Genomic DNA, 19,309 nt, shown 5'->3' on the forward strand with positions numbered 1-19,309 from the left:
CAGTGGGTCACACATAGCACGTTGTCAAAATGTCACACCCATCCCATCCTTGGTCCCGTCCTCCCGCCTATCCCTTTTACAAAGACGTCAATTTGGGGCTGTTAGTGCCTCTGCTGTCGGCTTAAAGGCGACACATTTCTGTCACCTATTTCTGGAATTGTACCTTTTATACAGAGCAGTGGGGCGGGATAATGGTGCGACAGTGTAAAGGCAGAGTAAAAGGGGCTAATGCTGCATAAATAAAAGTGTTTTTACAGGAGAGAGAGAAGGCACAAATATCAAGTGAAAATTAATTCTGGGCACTGCAATGAAAGTTCTCATTTGCTTTCTTCAGTTGTAAGCATGATAAATACACTTACATATGTTTAATTTGATCTCTGTTTTCAAGCAAGCTGTAGACACCTTTTTGTCTCTCTTAACTTCTTTCATTCTTTGTTGCTCCCTTTATTGCAGGAATGATCTGGATGTTGGAGTTTCCTCTTTGCTTCAGCCTGACCGTCTGAGCCCAGCTGTTCGACCTGCGACTGGTCCGAGCAGCAGTGCGCTAGCCCCTTTTGGTGATCGTCTCCTCTCTCAGCTTCTCAGGCTGGAGACTGCAGCAGCAGCTAGTGATGTCAAGCACACCCAGCGGCCAGCCACATCACCTTACAACAGGCCGAGGTCCAAGATGTCCCGTATTGAGGCCATCAAGGCCACAGCAGCGTCCCTCTCCAACCGTATAGAGAGTGAGGCAAGGAAGCTTGCTGGAGAGGGGATCAACTTTGGTACAGAAACTTCAATGGATGTTGATACTATCAGGCCCTCTCAAGCTAATCTTGATGATGGATGCTGGGCAAATGCAGCTGCCACAGAAAATGATGATGTAGCATCAAGGATCCAGAGGATTTTGACTAGCACAGGTCATAGTTCATACAATGGCACAGCGCTTCCAGGAGTAGGCAATCTACACGCCCTCAGGGGACAGAAAGAGAAGAACAGTACACACTGCAATTTTAACAATCCACAAACAACTTCTGCTGATGTAACAGGGCCCATTCTCAACAGGAGGGGCCTTGTCAATGGCTTGGAAAAGGTAGAGAGAACAGATAGAATGGAACAAAGGAGAGGATATGGACTGATGGAGGACCAGGATAAGAATCGGACAGATCTCCATGACTCAAGTGCTGGTTCCATCAGTGAGGGTCCTCTTCTGAGTGAAGGGAGTTTTTCTGAGGATGAGGCCATCCTGCCTCACCCCTCCAAGAATCATGTACCTAGACTGGCAGATCGCCTGGAGGCAGTGGAATACTGTGCAGGTCAAAGAAGGGATTATCAGCGCTTGTCAGAGTTCCAGAGGGAGGCAGCAAGGTGCTCAGCCCTCAGCTCACCTTTTGCACAGCAAGATGGCAGCAAAGCAGCCTGGGAGGAGCTGAACAAAGGAAGCCCTCTAAGCGTAATCAACATTTTTACTAAGAACCTTCACGACCACGTTAAAGGTTAGTTCACATATGAGTACCTTTGCACTACTGTTAAGTTTTCCATATTAGATGTAGGTTATGAGAAAAAATATGTGTCTGATGAGAAATAGTAAGAGTGGTGTTGTTACTGTCTATGGGTAAACCACAGACACAGCTTCACAGAATATTTGTCATAGTAAAACTGTGGTGTTTGTGCTAGATGATAAATATTTCTCCTCTGTTGGTTTTTCTCCCCGTTGTCCTGTAGCGAGTGAGAGGAACTCTCCCTCGGGCCATTCTTTGCACTCTGGAAATGGCCCTGTGGACGCAGCCGTCTATGAAGATGACTTTGTGTCGTCACATAGCAGCGGAGCCAGTGGCCAGTTAAAGAGAGGCACAAATTCACGCAGGTAAGAGAAAAAAAAAAAAGTGGATGTCACTTTTTAAAGTGACCACTGGATGGCATTCATGTCACACAAATAGAAGGCGCATGCAGTCCTGTCAGACAGCAATCTCCCTCTGAGTTCCTGAGTTCATAGATTTTTCCTTTCAGGTTTCTTAGAATAAACAGTAGAGCTGCAATGATTAATCAATTAACCCATTAGTTGTCAAATACTTAATTAATTGCCAACTTATTTGATAATAATTGTTTTGAGTCATTTTTAAAGTTAAAAAAAAAAAAAAAAGTAAAAATTCTCTGAGTCCAGCTTCTTTAATGTATTTTTTTGTGTTGTGTCAAAATCCTGAATTTTATTTTAGAGTGATTTATCGTACGTCTCTCCTTTCTTAATCAGTGTGAACAGTCACTTTGAGGAGCTGATGAGGAGGTCTCCTTATGACAAAAGCACAGGAGGCATAAACTCCCACCATTCATCTTTTCACTCATCTATTCACTCACCTCATCTTTCCTCTGGTTCAACATCTGGCTCCTCACCCTTCTCCAAGCACTCTAGCAGAAGAAGAGGTGAGAATGAATACTTTTGCATAATTTCTTGGACAACTCTGAATTTTTAATTTTCTTTTTATAAAGAAAATATGGCCACATGTTTTGTTTTTGCAATAAACAAACGACATTGCTGCACAATATAACTACTCCACTCCTCTGCAGGCACAGCATCAGACCAGAGTGATGCTACTCTGGTGGAAGAGCAAAGGAGCTCCTGCTCACCTCCCTCTGAGGAGTTATCCTCTGACTCCAGGAAGAGAGCTTCAGACAAAAGCTCTGCCCACAGCCAGGCCAAGAGTGTCCACTCTAATGACGCCATAGGGGAAACATCAGGGCTTTCTCACCAAAGGTAACGATCACTGTCTGTCTACATTAAAAGGGACGTTTGTTGGTTTTGGTTTCGTCTACTGCTGTCAGTCTTTTCACCTGCAAGGTTTCACAGAGTGATTTCAGTTAAAAGCAACTCTAAGATATAAAACTGAAGAGACTGTGCAGCGGCAGAGAGGTGAATGAATGGTGAATTGTTTTCCCACAAGTTTGAATTACCTATACATCCAACTGTCTCTGGTATTTCCTTCCTTCCTGGTTTTCTGTAACCTTCAGTGAAACATTGCTTTGTGGGAAGAGCAGTGGTGCTATATGCTTACACAGGGATATTTTGATGCTGGTTTAGATATGGTAAGTTATAGATGTTTCTTTATCTTTGGGTACTTTTGTTTTACTGGATACAAATTAATATTGTAATAAGAATGCAAAGCCATGTGTATTTCCAAGTGGAACTAAAATGTCATTTAAAAATCTGTGTACACTTAGACATGAATGGGATCTTTTCAGCACTGGGTCATCTCAGTTGTTGCTGTTGCAACCGCTCAGAAACCTCCACTTGGTATATAATCAGTAAGAGGTTAATTTATCCGGGCATGTCTAATTACTAAACTACATTCAGAGAACCCTAGTTGAGGCTGCCAGTCTAAACAGTCTTGTGGCTTGCTGTTTCTGTTGAAGACTTGAGGGTTTAAGCAGCCATTTAGTGCCCAGCAACAGGAGGAGGCTGCAGTTCGACCCGAGACAGAAAACAGTGGTTATTTTGTTTTGGGGGGCCTGCAGGGTGGTTGGTTGGGTCAGCCAGCTCCGCCACAGCTTGGGCCTGCTGCCAAAGGAAAGGAGAGAGGTTTTTTTTTTTTCTTTTAATCTGAGTGCCCAGTAGTGACATTTGAGCCTGTTAATGGTACTCCAAAGCCCAGGTGACAGATTCCTGCCACTCTGTGGAGCCTGTGTGCCTTACACGATAAAGGCAAGACATTCAGACAGGATTGTAGCCTACTTTGCAGCATTTACAAAGTAGGTTGCTTTTTAACTTGTGGTGTCTTAGTATTCATTAGTGTTTTCTTTTCTGTCGTGACAGCACATGCATCACTATAGCTTTTAATGAGGTCTGTAAGCTTTTGGCAGATTGCATTTATATCAGTTTCTGTTATGATAGCTAACTGTTTAAGCATTGAGATTGTAGTACTATTGTTGCATTATGACTTATGAATTGAGCCAGTGTGTTATCCTTGGAGAAAAAAGGTGCCACAGTGTACTTTCCTTCTTGGGGGAGTGTATCCTGATCTCTGCAGACATCGTCCTTGGCCTCTGATCATCTCTGAGCAGCACAATATAGCCATTCATAGTCTGGGCCTCTCACAGCAGGGATATGCTGCCTCAGTCAGTCCTAGGTTTTGCAGGACAAGGGCCCCCCTCTTTCTTTATCATGTAGTTAAGCTGGCCTTCTATTCAAAATGGTCAGCACTCTCTGCAAGCTTGCAACATCCCTTTTTCATATGTATGACTCAAAAACTAATTTTAGAATTTGTTCTAAGAAAACAACAAAACACTGTGTTGTAAAGAATCTGTATGGTTTTAAATGCATCTTGACGAGTGTTACATTTAAGTCTGTTACCCATCAACCTGAATGCTGCAAACAAATCCAATTTAGAGGAGATGTCTGGTTTTACAAGAGTTAATGATTGTTTTATTTTTTACTTACCTGAGCTTTTTTTTCTATCTCTGTTTTTCTAAATATATTTCTAGTTTGGGACTCGACAGTAAGAGGTCCTCAGCAGCCAGGCCCAAACAGTCTTCTCTGTCAGGCTCTCCATACTCTGGTTCTCCTCCAGGAGCAGACTCCCCCAGTGAGCTGGTGAGAAGTGGCTCTCTGGGGGCAAATAATGGAAACCCAGGCACCACAGGTCACAGTGGTAGAGCAGAGACCAAGACCACAGGTAAACTAATTTTAATATAATAGACAACAGATTCTATGGGAAGCAGGACTTTAATAGGAAAAAATGGTTTGAATGCACATGAGGTTTAAGTATTTGTGATTTCAGCTGGGTCATATATAAAAAAGCTTTCCAGACAGAGTGTACCTGGTTTTACCCTCAGCTGAAGTCACAACTTCAGCTGATCTGATGAAGTTGCGACTTATTTTTAAATCTTGTTATTCTTAAAGTGCCACACTCCACCAACATCCAGTTTTATTAATCTCTCTCTCTCCCTATCTGCCCCTCCTTTCTCCCAGGTGAACTACAGTATTCCCCTGCTGTGTTGCAGCAGCGCATGGCAGCAGAGCTTCAGTACCTGGAGTCCATAGAAGAGTCAGTCCGACAGCTGGGCGACGTGGAGAGGGTGATGGGTGTGTCGATGGCACAGCAGGAGAGTGTGTCATTGGCCCAGATGCTCAAGGTAAAGAAGGGGTTTGTCGCTAAAGGCCAAAATCTGGAAAGTCTCTGACACGTGTTTTGAAGTAATGTATTTACACACAGCTTCCATCATTTTGTTTTTGGCTGACACTGTGACAATTTGACATTTTGGATATAGCTTATTATTAATGATTTTAAGGCAGCACATCCTCTAAACTGTGCCTTTTTCTGTACAATACAAATGTCAGTTACATATAATTAAGTAATTCCCAATAATTGTATTTATTGGGGACTTAAATGAATTATTGTCACTGCATAACATTTACATGACAAATACTTAAAGAGCTTTTTTGGCCTTCATACGTTTGAGTGACTTACTACCTCACTAATGCCTGTATTGATGCCCTGTATTGACCTGCTCACTGACCTTTGACCCTGCAGGCCAGGCAGCAGAGTCATGCGCGTGAACTCTATGAGCTGAAGATCAAGGCTGAAAGGGAAGCGCTGGAGGCACAGCTGCAGCTGGAGGAAAACAGGCAGAGAGTGGCCAGGGTACATCATCAACACACACACATCCATGCATACACACAACTATATATGTGCATTTGCAGATAATAGCTTTAGTGTTTGCTTCCTCACCTTTTTTATTCTAAGGTATGAGTGCTTTTATTTTTCTGTGTGTGTGATGTCTCTGCTTGGTTTTGTCCAGGCTCATTTAGAATTGCAGGAAAACTTGGCTGCAAATCAAAAAGAGACCTTGGAGGGCCTCCAGGAGGCAACTACGAAGATGATGAGTCAACAGGCTGAGGCAGCACGGTACACAGCCGACACTGCCCGACACATCAAGGAGGTTAGCAATCCCTGCCTTCCTCTCCGCCTGGAAAACAGCCCATGTCTTCATTTTGTAACAAAAGCTGATTGATTGTTGAGTTTCAGTAAAGAAATAACAATAAATGCAGAGGAAAGTGTAAAATCCAGTATAGGACTCATCAGATTGTGTTCTTGTCCGTCAGATGACAGAATTGGCGCGGTCGCAGGTAGCAGGAGCTCTGGCTGTCCCTCGTGATGTTTCCGATTCCTCCATGTTGGACGAGCGGGAAGAAGAGCAGAGCTCCTATTCAAAGCAGCGACAGGAAAAAAATGACTCTGACAGGTAAACTAAAAACACCTTCTGTGTTTGATCATAGAGACTGCATACTAAATTGAACTATCATTTTAAATTTAGTATCTGTTTCATGTTTAAGTGTCTTCTGCATGCTCTCTTACAGCTTCCCTAGTGAGGTGTCAAGCAGACGGACCAGGACAGAGGAACCGCTGTCTTCCCTGAACAGCCTCAGTCACTCTGACTCTCTGTCCTTCAGAAGACCCAACCTCAGGTATCACACAGGCTTCTTATGTAGCACTAGTTTCTCTGGTTTCAGGAAGAGAAATCAAAGTAGACACTAACTCTGTCCTTTGCCTCGTTCCTTAGTTGTGCAGACTCCAGCAGCCACCATAGCCCGTCACATGTCTCCTCAGACCGCAGAGAACGGGCGAAAAAAGAAACAGCAGAGGGGAAACGTAGGAAAGGTGGAGCTGAAGAGAGGACGGACAAGGAAGCAGGCAGCAGCTCCATAGAGGAGGAAGTTCTTATAGCAGCAAATGATTCCCTCTGCAGTGACAGCGTCCCCTCTGTAGTGGATGAGAAAGGTATCAGATGACAAGCACAGTTCATAGTTTAAAAGTTGACATGCTTTTTTCATGTGCACACAGCATTGCCCTATTATTTGTTCAACTGGGATGGACTGCTGTTACATAAGTGTGAACACCACTGTTAGACAAAATGTGAAATCCTCATTACTATGATTTATTTTGTACTGAAGCCAAAACTGTGTGAACACTCGGTGCCACCTAAAAATCACACTTACACTGAGCTCATCTTGTTTATGGCCCTCCAGGAGACAGTACGTCAGTGGCAACAGAGTATTCCCTGAAGTTTGATGAGTCCATGACAGAGGATGAGATAGAAGAGCGCTCCTTCCGCTCTCTGCTGCCGTCTGAGGCGCACCGCCGTGGAACTATGGAGAAGAAGTCCCGCCACCATGAAGAATCAGAGGATGATGGAGCCAATCACACCATGACATCAGTTTCAGGGGCACACAGTATCTTAAAGGTGAGGGGGCGGAGTCATCGTACAAACTTTTGCCAGTGCATATCCTTCCTCGTGGATGTTCCTCGTTGCACATGTGGTTTTTGTCTTTCTTTTGTTGACTCACACATAATAACTTTTCATTACCTCACTTTACTCCTCCTTTTTCCCTTGCTCCCCCTTTAATCTCCTTTCCTCATAACCTCAATCTTTTTACCTTCGCTCTGCTGCAGTCTCAGGATGCAAACATGGCCTTTTCTGGCGGACAGGACAGCTTTTCCCAGTTCACCATGGACATGGTGCGTCAGTACATGAAGGACGAGGAGGTAAGACTGCAGCACCAGAGCTCTCTGCTGCATCTTCGCCAGAAAGCCCTCAAAGAGAAGACCAGAACTGAGCTTGCCTGGCTTGAGCACCAGAAAAAGAAGCTGAGGGACAAGGGAGAGGACGACAAAATGCCTCCCATCAGGAAGAAGCAGAGGGGCCTTCTGATGAAGCTGCAACAAGAACAGGTACATGCAGAAGGAAATATACTGACATTAAGTGGCAATAAAGCTTTGAGGTATACTGTGATCTTAACCAACTTTCTCTCCTGCTGTACTCATGTTCCCAGGCTGAGATCAAACGACTTCAGGAGGCCAACAAAGCAGCCAGGAAGGAAAGGCAGCTGTTGCTGAAGCAGCAGGAGGAGATTGAGCGGATGAGAAACTCTACATTAAGACTGAAGGAGCGTCTCAAGTGTGCCGGGGGTGAAGCGCCACCTGTGAGTAGTGCAGCAGTTACTAATCACCGTCACAGCCTATACCTAGGAACATATAGCTTTAAGGGGTTTCATTGCAGTGTTGTTGTCCTACAGAGGTTGGATCTTAATGGAATCAAGAAAGAAACAAATAACTGCAGTACATGCTGCCATTTTTTTTTACTGGCTTCACTAATACTTGGCGTGTCTGTATGTCCATTCATCCGTCCTCCAGGAGACCCCTGTGTCAGAAACCCCTGTGTCCGAGGCAGCCTCCCCAAACATGAGACATGCTGAAGATATCCGCAGCCCCTCTCCCTCACTCTCCATCTCTGGAAGTGAGACCAGCAGCATCATGCAGAAGCTGAAGAAGATGCGCTGTCACATGGATGAGAAGTAAAGGCTTTTCTTTCATTTTTCATTTATTAACTGCATTTTCTCCTCTTACTGAGAATTTAGCTAGTGAATTATCAGAAGTCTTGCTCCCCTGTCAGTGTTTTAACAGTGCTTACTCCTGGTGTGTCCTGCTGCTTTTCCCCTCTGGGTTTTACTTTTCTTGTGCTTGTAAAAATATTTTCAAAAAATTGATCACAGTCTGAGTCCATTACCATGGACTATATGTTGATACAGACTATGATTTAGTATTACTGTTTCCTTGCGCCTTTCTCCTGTGGTAGGGCTTTTATTAAAATTGGTAAAGCTTTGTTTTGATATATTTTACACCTGAGTGGCTCTGAATTAGTGACGTGCTATGCTTTTTGCAAAAGTGCCATTTTTTTGTATTCATTCTGCCATGACAAGTCATAAAAGTCAGAAATATTGTAATTCTACACACAAGGTTTTTACCTCAACTAGGAACTAAACTAATGAATACTAATAGTGCATGCCATCTTAACTTTGCTGTTTAAAATGCGGTGGATGTGTGAATGTGTGGATGTGAAGATAAGCATGCTCCATGTTGTTCTCCCTCCAAAGCAGACCAGAATCCACACTCTCTGCTACAATGCCCCCTTAACTTCAGATTTGTACAAGCTATAACTTTGTAGGAGAATCTGAGAGTGATCTGCTGCAGTCCTAAATAAATGTAACAAAGCAAAAACATCACAGTATTACACTTAAATAATTGTAACACTATGTAATGTTAGTATTAAAACTTTCAGTTGCCGAGGCAGAGTTATTTTCCAGATAATACAGACATTGGTTGTGCATACCATCATTTTTATTCTACCCACTTCTTCTTGCGTTGACAAGTAACTGGATGTGCTTGGAGTTCCTGTACATCCTCCAGGGTTTTTAGACTTGGCCAACAGCTTTGGTCAGGTGATTGTCGAGCCTCTCATGACCGGGTAGCTCCAATAAGTGGGTTAATTGTTCTGAGGTTTAGGATTTATAACTTGGCTCTGAATCACAGGACGTCTGTGGGAGCACTTCAACATTTTTAGGTCTAGATTTGTTTAAAGTTATAGTAGCAACACAATTTGGGATTTGTGCTCCTGTTAATTTTAATCCATTATGAAGTTTATAATCACCACCATTAGGTTTAGATCACAGCAAAAGAAAATTATTAAGAGGATCTGACAAAAACAAAAAAGTGTTAACATGTTTCTGTCAGATCATGCATTTACTGGCTTGCTTGCTTGCTATGGTCCTTTTTTAATAAACTATCATTGTTTCTTCCCTTCCCTCTGTCACTCTCTATTACCACTGTCTATATTCAGCTTGATATAACAAACTAACAATGTTGTAATCACTTCATCTAAAGCAGTTTACTGTTAACTCTATCATTTAACCCCCTCCATAAGCAGGTTTTGCAGTGATCATACCCCCAACCAACCCCCCGCGCTCCATACCCACAGGCTAGCTTAAATGTTCATGGTCGTCCGAAACATATTCATCTAAAAGTAGCCATATTCTAACAGAAACCTGTCAGACTGACACCTTGGGTGCAATTAAAACAACATTTGCTCATATTGCTCTTCTCTCTCCCTTTCTCTCTACTTGTCCTTTCCCTTTACGTCTCCTGTGTATTTAATGTTTCCCCCCCCTTCTGCATTGTGTGTTGTTTGTTTCCATTCCCGTGTTTGTGCGACTCTTTTGACGTTGTCTGTCACGTGCTTGTGTGTTATAGACACTGTTCCCCTGTCCACTACTTCTTCTCTGTGTTCACGGCCCACCACTGGGCCTCCCTCAGTGTCTGTCTTCCCAACCTCCACCCTAAATTCCAGCTCTTTATCTACAACCAGTTGGTCAGGTACTGTATAGTGCTCTCTACCTCTTGCCCAGCACTACCACCTAGCCCTGCCCTGCCCTGCCTCACCCCCCCCCCCCCCCACCCCCNGATGACTGATTGGATGTGTTGGTTTGTTTCCAGGATTAAATTTGTCGGGGGAAGAGTTTGAGTGAAAGTTTGAAAAGTGCCCAAGGAAGGCTGCCTCGCTGAAATAAACTAACCCTTTAACAGCTTCACTTAAAACATATTTTTTATGCCAGTGTTTCTGGTTAAATGGCATTATGTGTGCGTTAAAGCATTCTGGTTGAGGAGCAATTTTAAACCAGAAACAAAATGGTTACATTGAGAATATTAGAGGTCAAATTAAATTTTTTTGTGAAGGTAAAAGGTTGTGTTTGTTTTAAATAGGAGCCTTCCTTGTTGGATGGGAATCTCAGACTCAACACTGGGATTTCACTTATTTCTGTGGTGTTAAATTAACGACTCTTCCCCTCTTTCTTTCTTGCCTCTTGAAATGAATGTTGCAGTGCATCTCTCTTCAGTGTCCTTATATTGTGGCTGTTGGCTGGTCAGCTCCAGCCCCAGTTGTTGATACAAAATGTTCTGAGATAAAACCACACTATGACATGGAAGTAAAGGACTTCTTGCAGAGAACAGACCAGAGATAGAGTAGTCTATCTCTTTAATGAGCCCAGTAAATCTTAACTAGCTCTCTTTATTAGGTAACTGTTGCATAGGATTGGATAATAAGTACAGATGGCCATTGGCTGTAATAGAGTTTGGGAAGGCACTAAAAGAACCTCCCAGTCTGGTTCTTTAGTATCTGGCTTGTCATCAGTATACATTAGGTCGAGAGAAGGGCCTCTGAATTAGATTAAGGCTAAATAATACTGCACTGTAATGGCACCCAAAGCTGTGGGGGGCCACATTTCACAACAGCTATACCTGACTGCACTTTATTCTGATACATCTACAGAGAAATGTTTAGACTTAGAAATTAGAAATTCTGTATGTTTCATTATCTTCATTGTTCAGGGGAAGAAGATGTCTTTCTAAAGAGACATTCATACAGATGTTTTTCTATCTGCTTTAACTGCTACATGTGTTTAAGGTGTGTGTGACTGCACCCAATCAGCGTTCAACCCCTGGGTTTCAGTCTGATGCATGAATCTGGCATCTTCACTGTTATTTCCCTGCTCTCCTTTTCTCCCGAGTGACATGTCATCACTTAATGCTTGTTATTTAATGGGTGCTTGTACACTTCTTTATTTGGATGATTATTCTAGGGAAATAAATAAGTAAAGCATGTACTGGGTGTGTATGTGTGTGTGTCTGAGTTAGAGGTTTGAGGTGAGTTTGCAGTGATAACTTGATGTCCAGGTGATTTGGGTCTGCTTGCTTCTGCGATGTCATGTTTAACATTCCTTATTCTAAATGTTTTTGTTAAACCCTTCTCTCCCTCTTCACTGCTACCTCCTTCATCACCCATCTTTTTCCTGTCTCTTCCCTCATTTTTTCATTTCCTCACCTTTCCTCTCACCATCATCTCTTCCTCCACTCCTTCCTCATCTTTTTATTCTCTTTTCCCATCATTCTTACCATCCTCTTCCTCAGGTTCCTGACAAAGCGGGAGCAGCAGCTGATGCAGAGGCGTCACCATGCCGAGGAGCTGCTGCAGTGGAAACAGCGTCTCGACCAGGAGGAGGCAGAGGTCCGTAGGATGGAAAAAGAGGCCCTGGCTGTGTGGGACAGACAAACGCCTCGGGACGGGGCAGAGAGTCAGGAAAAGGAGATCTCAGACATTAGCCCCAGCCCCAGTCATCACCGAAGCTCAGAGCCCAGAACCGACAGTGAGAAAGGTGAAGCAACGGGATCCTCGCTGTTTTTTGAAAGGATTAAAGTCAAAATCAGGTCAAAATTAATCTGGACAAATAATAATGACTTCATGTTTTGTCTGTTTTCAGAGTATGTGAGTGAAGGCGACTGTTCCTCAGTGACGCCTGAGTCCAGCATACACACAGAGGGACTGGGGTCCCAGCAGCCAGGAAGCCCATCTCCAGTACAACCTACGTCAATCCCTGAAACGCCTTTGGCCTCCGTGCAGAGCAGCCCTGCAAATTACACCCAGGACTTTACGTCAGCTTCCCAGTCACCTGGCAGACAAGTACGCATGAATGTTTTTTTTATTTCAGTATTTAGTCTCATCTCTGCAACAGGGTATCTGCAGGTCCTTAAAATGTGTTAAATTCATTTTATAAATATCAGGCCTTAAAAGTAATTAGTCTTAAATTTGAATTTGCTATGTCTTAATTGCCACAGACATTTTATTTAATTTAATTTATCCATCTTTTGATTTATTTTTGTCAAAATGAGTCAAGCTCTTCAGCCTGAAAGTCTAAAATATGAATATTACACATCTTAAACCTACCAATGAACCTGACACTGTCTTTTTTTCATACTCTTTACTCCTACATATAACCTACCTCTGCACAGGACTACATATACACTACTTACCTTTATACTCAGCCGCAATGTTGAATAAGAAAAATATGATTTGTCTAAAAATCAGTGTTGAATTTGGTTAAATTTATATTGAAAAGGTCTTAAAAAGCATTAAATATAAATATATGATACCTGTAGACACCCTGTTTGATGCTAGCTGCGTTCATTTTGAGTGTAAATATAGCTTTTCTAAAACTGCCCTCATATGTCCGAGAGAGTGTACAGGCTTCAGTTGACTTCATCCCAAAGAACTCTGTTTAGATGCTGTTCAGGATTATTTGTAGTTTTTATTGAACTAATGAAAATACTTAGTGTTGCTTTATATTTTCTGAGGGACATGCAAGGGGGTAACTAAGCAGTTGTTAGTTTACTGTGCTTGTAAAATATTAATTCAGGCATGCCTCTTTTAGTCCATCTGACTGTTGTTATACCCTGAGTAATGTTCCTTTCTCTTCCGCTCCTCCTCTTTAGTCTCTCCAGTCTCCATTCAAAGGCAGCCACAGCCCTGCTGCCTCTCCTTCGGATGGCAGCAGCAAAACCAAGATGCAGCTTCGGTCCTCCTCCCGGACCCCCAACCAGGCCCGCACTCAGCCAGCTGAATCCCCCCTGCCCACGCAGACTGGTGAGTTACCCAACAACATAACACACATACACAGAACATACACTGTAATATTTTTGGGGGGTGTATCGTTGTTCCTGGTAGTTCTCGGAGAAGGTAGAATGGGGAGAGAAGAGAGAGTGGATATAATGCAGCTATATTGCTGGCGCTGTGTAGTCAGGCATAATGTGATGCTGCCAGGAATACATTATGCAAGCACTTCCTTGATACCTAACCTGCTTAGCTGTGGGATGGGAGGAGAGAACACTTTGCATTGGACTTAGTTACTGCACCAGTAAAGACAGTTCTGCTGGCCCAGTATTATAGCTGAATGTGTTTTATTCATTTTCAGGCCACTGTTTAAACCTCTAATCTTTGTAATACTGTTTGTTCATTGTGTACGAGCCACAGAAACATGCACCAAAATGACCCTAACACATTCTTAGTAAAGAAAATGTACACTAATCTCCAAAGAATTGGGTTTGAGTTCGAGTGGGCACAAAGTTGGATTACCCTTTGCTAATCAGAGATCTGGCGCTTGTTTCACATTCTAACTGTGATTTATCATCAAAAATTTCCTTCAGAACCCATTTCAGACCAGAGTGACATAGAGAGTCGAATCAAGGCCCTGAAAGAAGAGCTCCGAAAACGAAAGTTTATGGCCTACCAGCTGAAGAAAGAGCAGAAGAAGAGGCACAAAGAGCGTCTGAAGGCACAGGAGGCCAGTTTGCTGAAGCAGTTGGAGGTAAATGTGTATGAGTGTGTGCTTCTAGATGGGTGTTTGTTTGAATGTTGAGATGTAGTTTGAACATTCAAACTTGGATGATTATGTTTTTGTTAATGTGTCTGTATGTGTGTTGCTCTCCTGCTTTTCCTTTCAGAGCTACAACAACTTCATCGAGAAAACAAAGGCAGAACTGAACAAGGAGCCAGACTCGACATCTGATACGAAGGTTCAGAATAAAGATTCCACCTCAATCGCAGAGCAGTCCAGTATTAAAACACCTGCTCACAGGTAACAAAAACAGCTGTAAACATGACAACATGTCTCATACTGTCATATGAGTTAGGAAAAATTGGTGTTTAATTAAAGCAAATCTTTCTTTTCTTTTTTTTTTTTTCAGGTCGGAAACCAGCAAAATCTCTGACTCTGAAAGGACACGAATTGATGCTTCATTAGATCACAGTGAGTGATGTCCTCATCATAACTAGCATATACCTAAAGTTTTTTAAAGTGTGTTTTAACAGATAAACAATAATAATTTGACCCTTTCCTTTCATGACAGATGCCCGTCCTGAACCTGATCTCAGTAGATCCACCTCAGTGCCTGAAGAATTGTCTGATGATGACCCACCAACAGTCACTCCAACCCCAGTACAAGGCAGCCCAGAGTGTCCACCCTCAGGACACAGGAGCCGCCTGTCCACAGAGGGTCTTGTAAGACCTTCCTCTAAGGAAGCCAAGGCACAGATAATCGAGTCTGGTGATGAAAACGTTCCGTCTTATCAAAAATCTGACATTCAAGAAGAGCTGGAGGTGAAAGTGAGCTCCACATCTGAGGATCGACATTCTGAACATCTTTTCAAATTAGAAAAGGAAGACAGACTTGACTCCCAAGAGAAGCTGTCTACATCTAAACAGGTTTCTTCTTCCATGAGTGAAGAACATCGATACTCCCCATCTTTCAGCTTAGAACAAGATAAACAAATTAAGACAAGGGAAATATCTGAAGCTGAGGAAGCTGCAAAATCTAACATCATCTCCTCTAATAAGTCACAATCAGCTGCAATGGACCTCAAAACATCACAACATTTAAGCTATAGTGCTGCATCCAGCGATCATTCCTGCTCCCCTGACTCGGTTGCCTTCTCTTCAAAGAAGGAGGCACCCGTAAAGGATGTCGAGGCCTCCTCTCCTGTAGCGGATGGCTATCATGATGACTTTGAGTCTTCAGTGGATTCTTCACCCAGGGAGGAGCGTCAGAGTTCCAAGCTTGTCTCTCACATCTCAGTGTCCCCTACTGAGATCAAGGGCTCGAAAAAGGACTCACCTAGCAGAGCCACACCGTACGACAGCCAGGATGAGGAGGTAGAGGAGGAAATAGCTGAAGAACTGAGTCATCATTCAGGGACTAGTGGAGCTAGCCACCAGTCTGGGAGACTGCTGGATCTTCATAACCACACAGAAGACTCCAAACATGACGGCAAGGATATTGTTAATTCCAGCCACTCACCGCCCATCTCTCCTTTGCACACCCCTCTCTCTCCTGTTAAAGATGAAATGCCAAGTTTTACCATCGGAGATCGTGTTCTTGTCGGCGGTGTTCAGCCCGGCACTCTGAGATTCAAAGGTCCAACCAGCTTTGCTAATGGCTTCTGGGCTGGCGTTGAGTTGGATAAGTCTGAGGGGAGCAACAACGGCACTTATGATGGGGTGGTTTACTTTGAGTGTGATGAGAGTCATGGAATCTTTGCTCCTCCAGACAAGATCACACACCTGCCAGACAAGTATGAGATCTACACAGACACCACAGAGGATGAGGATTCATTCTTTGATGGTCTGTCAGATAAAGGTGGAGATAAACATAATACAGATGAGCACAAATCCCAGAAACAAGGAAATCTACAGAGTGAAAATGAACAAACATCTAATAAGGTCTTTGGGCCTGGAGATAAAAAGGCAGCAGATGAGTCTGCTCACAAGCCTGGATTACACCTCAATTCACAGCATTACAAGGAGTCCAAGCATCCCATTTCTAATGGCAACATAATATTAGACTTTGAAGATGCACCAACCACCCTCCTCATCTCTGACTTGGACACGGTTGGCCTTGGGAAGCAGAGTCAGAAGGAGATTACTACACTTGTTGAGAACGAAGAAGACTCACAACCCCAGCGTAGTCTTGCTGCTCTTTCCACAGATATCAGGGATGTTAAGAAAGAACAGACGGACAAAGACTTACTAGACACATTTACAGACAAGCTCCTCAACAACTTCGTGAAAGACACTTTGAAGCAGTTTGTTGAAATTAAAAAGGCTAAAGAGCAGAAGATAGAAGCTGCCAACCAGATGAATGGAGACCTATTTGGTGAAAATGTTGAAGAAGAAGAATGGTTCTCTTCGCAAAAAGATGATCTGCCCTTCTTCCTACCCGCGGAAAAAGAGGAGCTGTCTTCTCCAGAGCTGTGTAACCGACCGGTGAGTGAATATTTCTGATTCTTTAGTAACCTGTCAATAAAACTTTGAAAAATTCAAGCTACAAATAGTAATATATTGTCTCCATGTATTGTCATGCCTGTGTAATGTCAAAGTCATAGAATCAGAATATCACTATGAGTGAACAAAAACCTTACAAATGTGACAGTGCTGTACACGATTGAACTGTGGAATTTTTCATTGTGTGGAAACACCAGCGATGACACGATAGAGTTACTGACAAACAGTACTTGTTGATTTGACCTGGGGAACCCTTGTTTTTGGTATGTGCTCAGCCAAAGTCCAACTTAATGTTGACAGACTTTATTGAATTTTGGTGCTCTTTGCTGAAACCTTTTGTGTCTGAAACATCAGTAAAAAAGAATAATCTTTAAATCTGTGTAAAACCATGATTTATAATGGGACTTGTTTTGTCATGGTTCAGTTAGATATTCATAGTTATGGAAGGTTTTAATCTAAAATTGGAAGTGAGCCTGACATTCACTTTTTCCTGTTTTTTCCTTTCACAATAGGAGAGTCCAGTACTCGGTGCCAGCGGTCAGGAGGAGCTCGCCAAGCGACTTGCAGAGCTGGAACTGAGCCGCGAACTGCTGGATGAGTTAGGTGATGATCAGGACTGGTTTGATGAGGACTTTGGCCTCAGCTCCCGTAGAGAACAACAGAGACTCAAACAGAAACAGAGAGAGGAAGAGGAGGAGGCGAGGCTGGGGAGGTCTAGCTCACCAGCTGGAGCATCCCTGACGGGGCTGGTCCCGTCATCAGGTGGGGAACCGCAGGTAAAGACTCCACCTAGACCTGAGCTGCCTCTCCCCCTGCCCCCCAAATTACCTGAGCAGCCTGCAATGGTGGTGCCCCACTCAGCCGCAGAGGTGGAGAAAATGGTTCATGCTGCCACTCAGGAGATCTGGGAGAACTACAGCCTTGGGAAGGAGGGAGCAGTGACCCTTGCACAACAGCCAAACCCCAAACCGTCACAAGAGTATCTGGGTAAAGAGGCCAGCAGCCAGGACCCGGAGGCCCTCTGTGTCCGCAGCTACAGAAAGGTGAAAAGGAGAACTTGTAAAACATCAAAAAAGAAGTATAACAAAAGCAGCCATACAGATAGCCCACTGAAAACTTGAATGCATGTGTATAATACCACAATCGGTGTGTCTGTGTCACTCTGCAATTATACCTCTGAAACGCTAGTTGACGGAAGGGGTTTTATGCTGCTTTGTTGAGTTTCTGTGAAATGCAGTGAAGTTTGATTGATTCAACTAACACTCCAAAAACACATATAAAACATTGATTAATCACAACACTATTAAACAAAAGCACAATATTTGACTCCATTATAACTCTCAAGTGCTTACAGACATAACGGTTGTCTTTTGCTACGCACATTTTCCCCACATATACAACATGCTGACATTGTTAGCATAAGCCTATGACATTTCTCTCTGCATAAATTAGGCTAGCAAACTTTCCTACACTCATGTAGCGAGGCTAAATAACACACAAGACGCTATTTTGTGAGGGCTCTATTGACTTCACAATTTATTGTTTATCTGTGAAATTAATGTGAATAAAAGCCTTGTTTTTAGTGAGGGGAAATGGTTTTAAGTTGCAGTTAGATTTCTGGGAGGTGAACGTCAGGGTATGTAAGTACAGCGTTGATTCAGTGCAGAAGTATAAACCCAGCTGAGGCAGACAGCAGCTGGACTTGCAGTGTAGTCATCAAGACAGAACTTACTCTGAGCTGACCGAGGTTAAATGCCAGACAAGTTTCCAATGTTCAGCAGATTCCTCTCTGATTAGCAACTTGATGTTTTCAAGACTACTCAGCTATTTCAGTTGCCTTTGTCTTCCAACTACGAGATTACTCCTCTGCTACTGACAAACTTCAGACTCTTGCTCCAAAAATGGCCTCAGTTGGTCAGATGCTTTGCTTTGAGTGTGAATACTGGAGCTGCAGAGCAGTAAATTCTGACATTTTCACATGTTGTCTGACTCATTTATGTTCACTTAACATGGGATTACCGAACCTGAGAAACTACTGCAGCTTGAAGCGCAGTTTTATTTAATATTATACATTTAAGCACTCAAATCTCATTCCTCTCTGTCGCTCCCCAGGCTGTGTATGACCTGACGTGGGAGATACTTCAGGATATCTATGCTGAGGACCCCAATGCCGATCAGCCTCAGTGGGTCAAACCAAGACGAGTCAAGTCCTCCTCCTTCCACAGAGTAAAAACAACAGGAGACCTCTCCAAGATCCAGGTACAGTACTGCAGGACGGTCACCACCAGCAGAAAGACATTCTACATTTATGTGTTTATTTTAAAATACAAATTGCCTTACCTTTAAAGGCAACTAGATGAGTTAGTTGGTTTGTTTCTTATCTTCCAAAGTGACTGGAAAAGTAAACAAACTTCACAGTTAGGCTTTGTTAAATCACCTTGGTTACAGGCAAATTTTATGGAGTGCAGTAATAAAATCCTTTGCAGTCTTACAAATTCAAATGTATTGTAATGCCTTGTACACACATCATGACATGGTCTGTTTCTTTTTTCACATTGTGCACCAGGAACTGATCTCAGCAGAAGTATTGAAACTGTACGGTCTGACAAAAGATCACAGCCAGAAGACTGACTGGCAGAAGATGCTTAAATTTGGCAGAAAGAAGCGAGACAGAGTTGATCACATTCTGGTAGGTCCCAAACTTTAAAAAGTATTTTGGGGGTTTGTACAGTGTTGTTCAGATCCTATTCTAATACACAATTCCTTTTAAGTTTAGTGGACACTGACATGTAACTTTCAGTTGTTAAATGTTCCCACTTTACTCACAGCAAT

General features: G+C 43.0%; 1 protein-coding gene across 3 annotated transcripts in view; it reads left to right on the plus strand.

Moving 5' to 3' along the window:
• The window catches only part of cep350 (centrosomal protein 350), a 34,888-nt gene that overhangs the window by 12,025 nt on the left and 3,554 nt on the right, over window positions 1-19,309 (plus strand). For 2 of the 3 annotated variants that reach the window (XM_050054269.1, XM_050054270.1), the window contains 26 exons: window positions 454-1,475; window positions 1,705-1,846; window positions 2,231-2,400; window positions 2,545-2,731; window positions 4,456-4,646; window positions 4,943-5,106; window positions 5,505-5,615; window positions 5,773-5,913; window positions 6,077-6,216; window positions 6,332-6,439; window positions 6,535-6,752; window positions 7,001-7,215; window positions 7,425-7,703; window positions 7,805-7,954; window positions 8,166-8,326; window positions 10,059-10,181; window positions 11,775-12,019; window positions 12,125-12,324; window positions 13,134-13,284; window positions 13,845-14,005; window positions 14,142-14,275; window positions 14,385-14,446; window positions 14,547-16,459; window positions 16,990-17,520; window positions 18,590-18,736; window positions 19,044-19,166. In XM_050054269.1, coding sequence (XP_049910226.1) covers window positions 454-1,475; window positions 1,705-1,846; window positions 2,231-2,400; window positions 2,545-2,731; window positions 4,456-4,646; window positions 4,943-5,106; window positions 5,505-5,615; window positions 5,773-5,913; window positions 6,077-6,216; window positions 6,332-6,439; window positions 6,535-6,752; window positions 7,001-7,215; window positions 7,425-7,703; window positions 7,805-7,954; window positions 8,166-8,326; window positions 10,059-10,181; window positions 11,775-12,019; window positions 12,125-12,324; window positions 13,134-13,284; window positions 13,845-14,005; window positions 14,142-14,275; window positions 14,385-14,446; window positions 14,547-16,459; window positions 16,990-17,520; window positions 18,590-18,736; window positions 19,044-19,166 — 7,189 coding nt within the window. The remainder of the gene's footprint in view (window positions 1-453; window positions 1,476-1,704; window positions 1,847-2,230; window positions 2,401-2,544; window positions 2,732-4,455; window positions 4,647-4,942; window positions 5,107-5,504; window positions 5,616-5,772; window positions 5,914-6,076; window positions 6,217-6,331; window positions 6,440-6,534; window positions 6,753-7,000; window positions 7,216-7,424; window positions 7,704-7,804; window positions 7,955-8,165; window positions 8,327-10,058; window positions 10,182-11,774; window positions 12,020-12,124; window positions 12,325-13,133; window positions 13,285-13,844; window positions 14,006-14,141; window positions 14,276-14,384; window positions 14,447-14,546; window positions 16,460-16,989; window positions 17,521-18,589; window positions 18,737-19,043; window positions 19,167-19,309) is intronic. The other variant, XM_050054271.1, reaches the window with a different exon arrangement.

The sequence above is a fragment of the Epinephelus moara genome, chromosome 10 (genome assembly GCF_006386435.1).
Source record: "Epinephelus moara isolate mb chromosome 10, YSFRI_EMoa_1.0, whole genome shotgun sequence".
Classification (NCBI taxonomy): Eukaryota; Metazoa; Chordata; class Actinopteri; order Perciformes; family Serranidae; genus Epinephelus; species Epinephelus moara.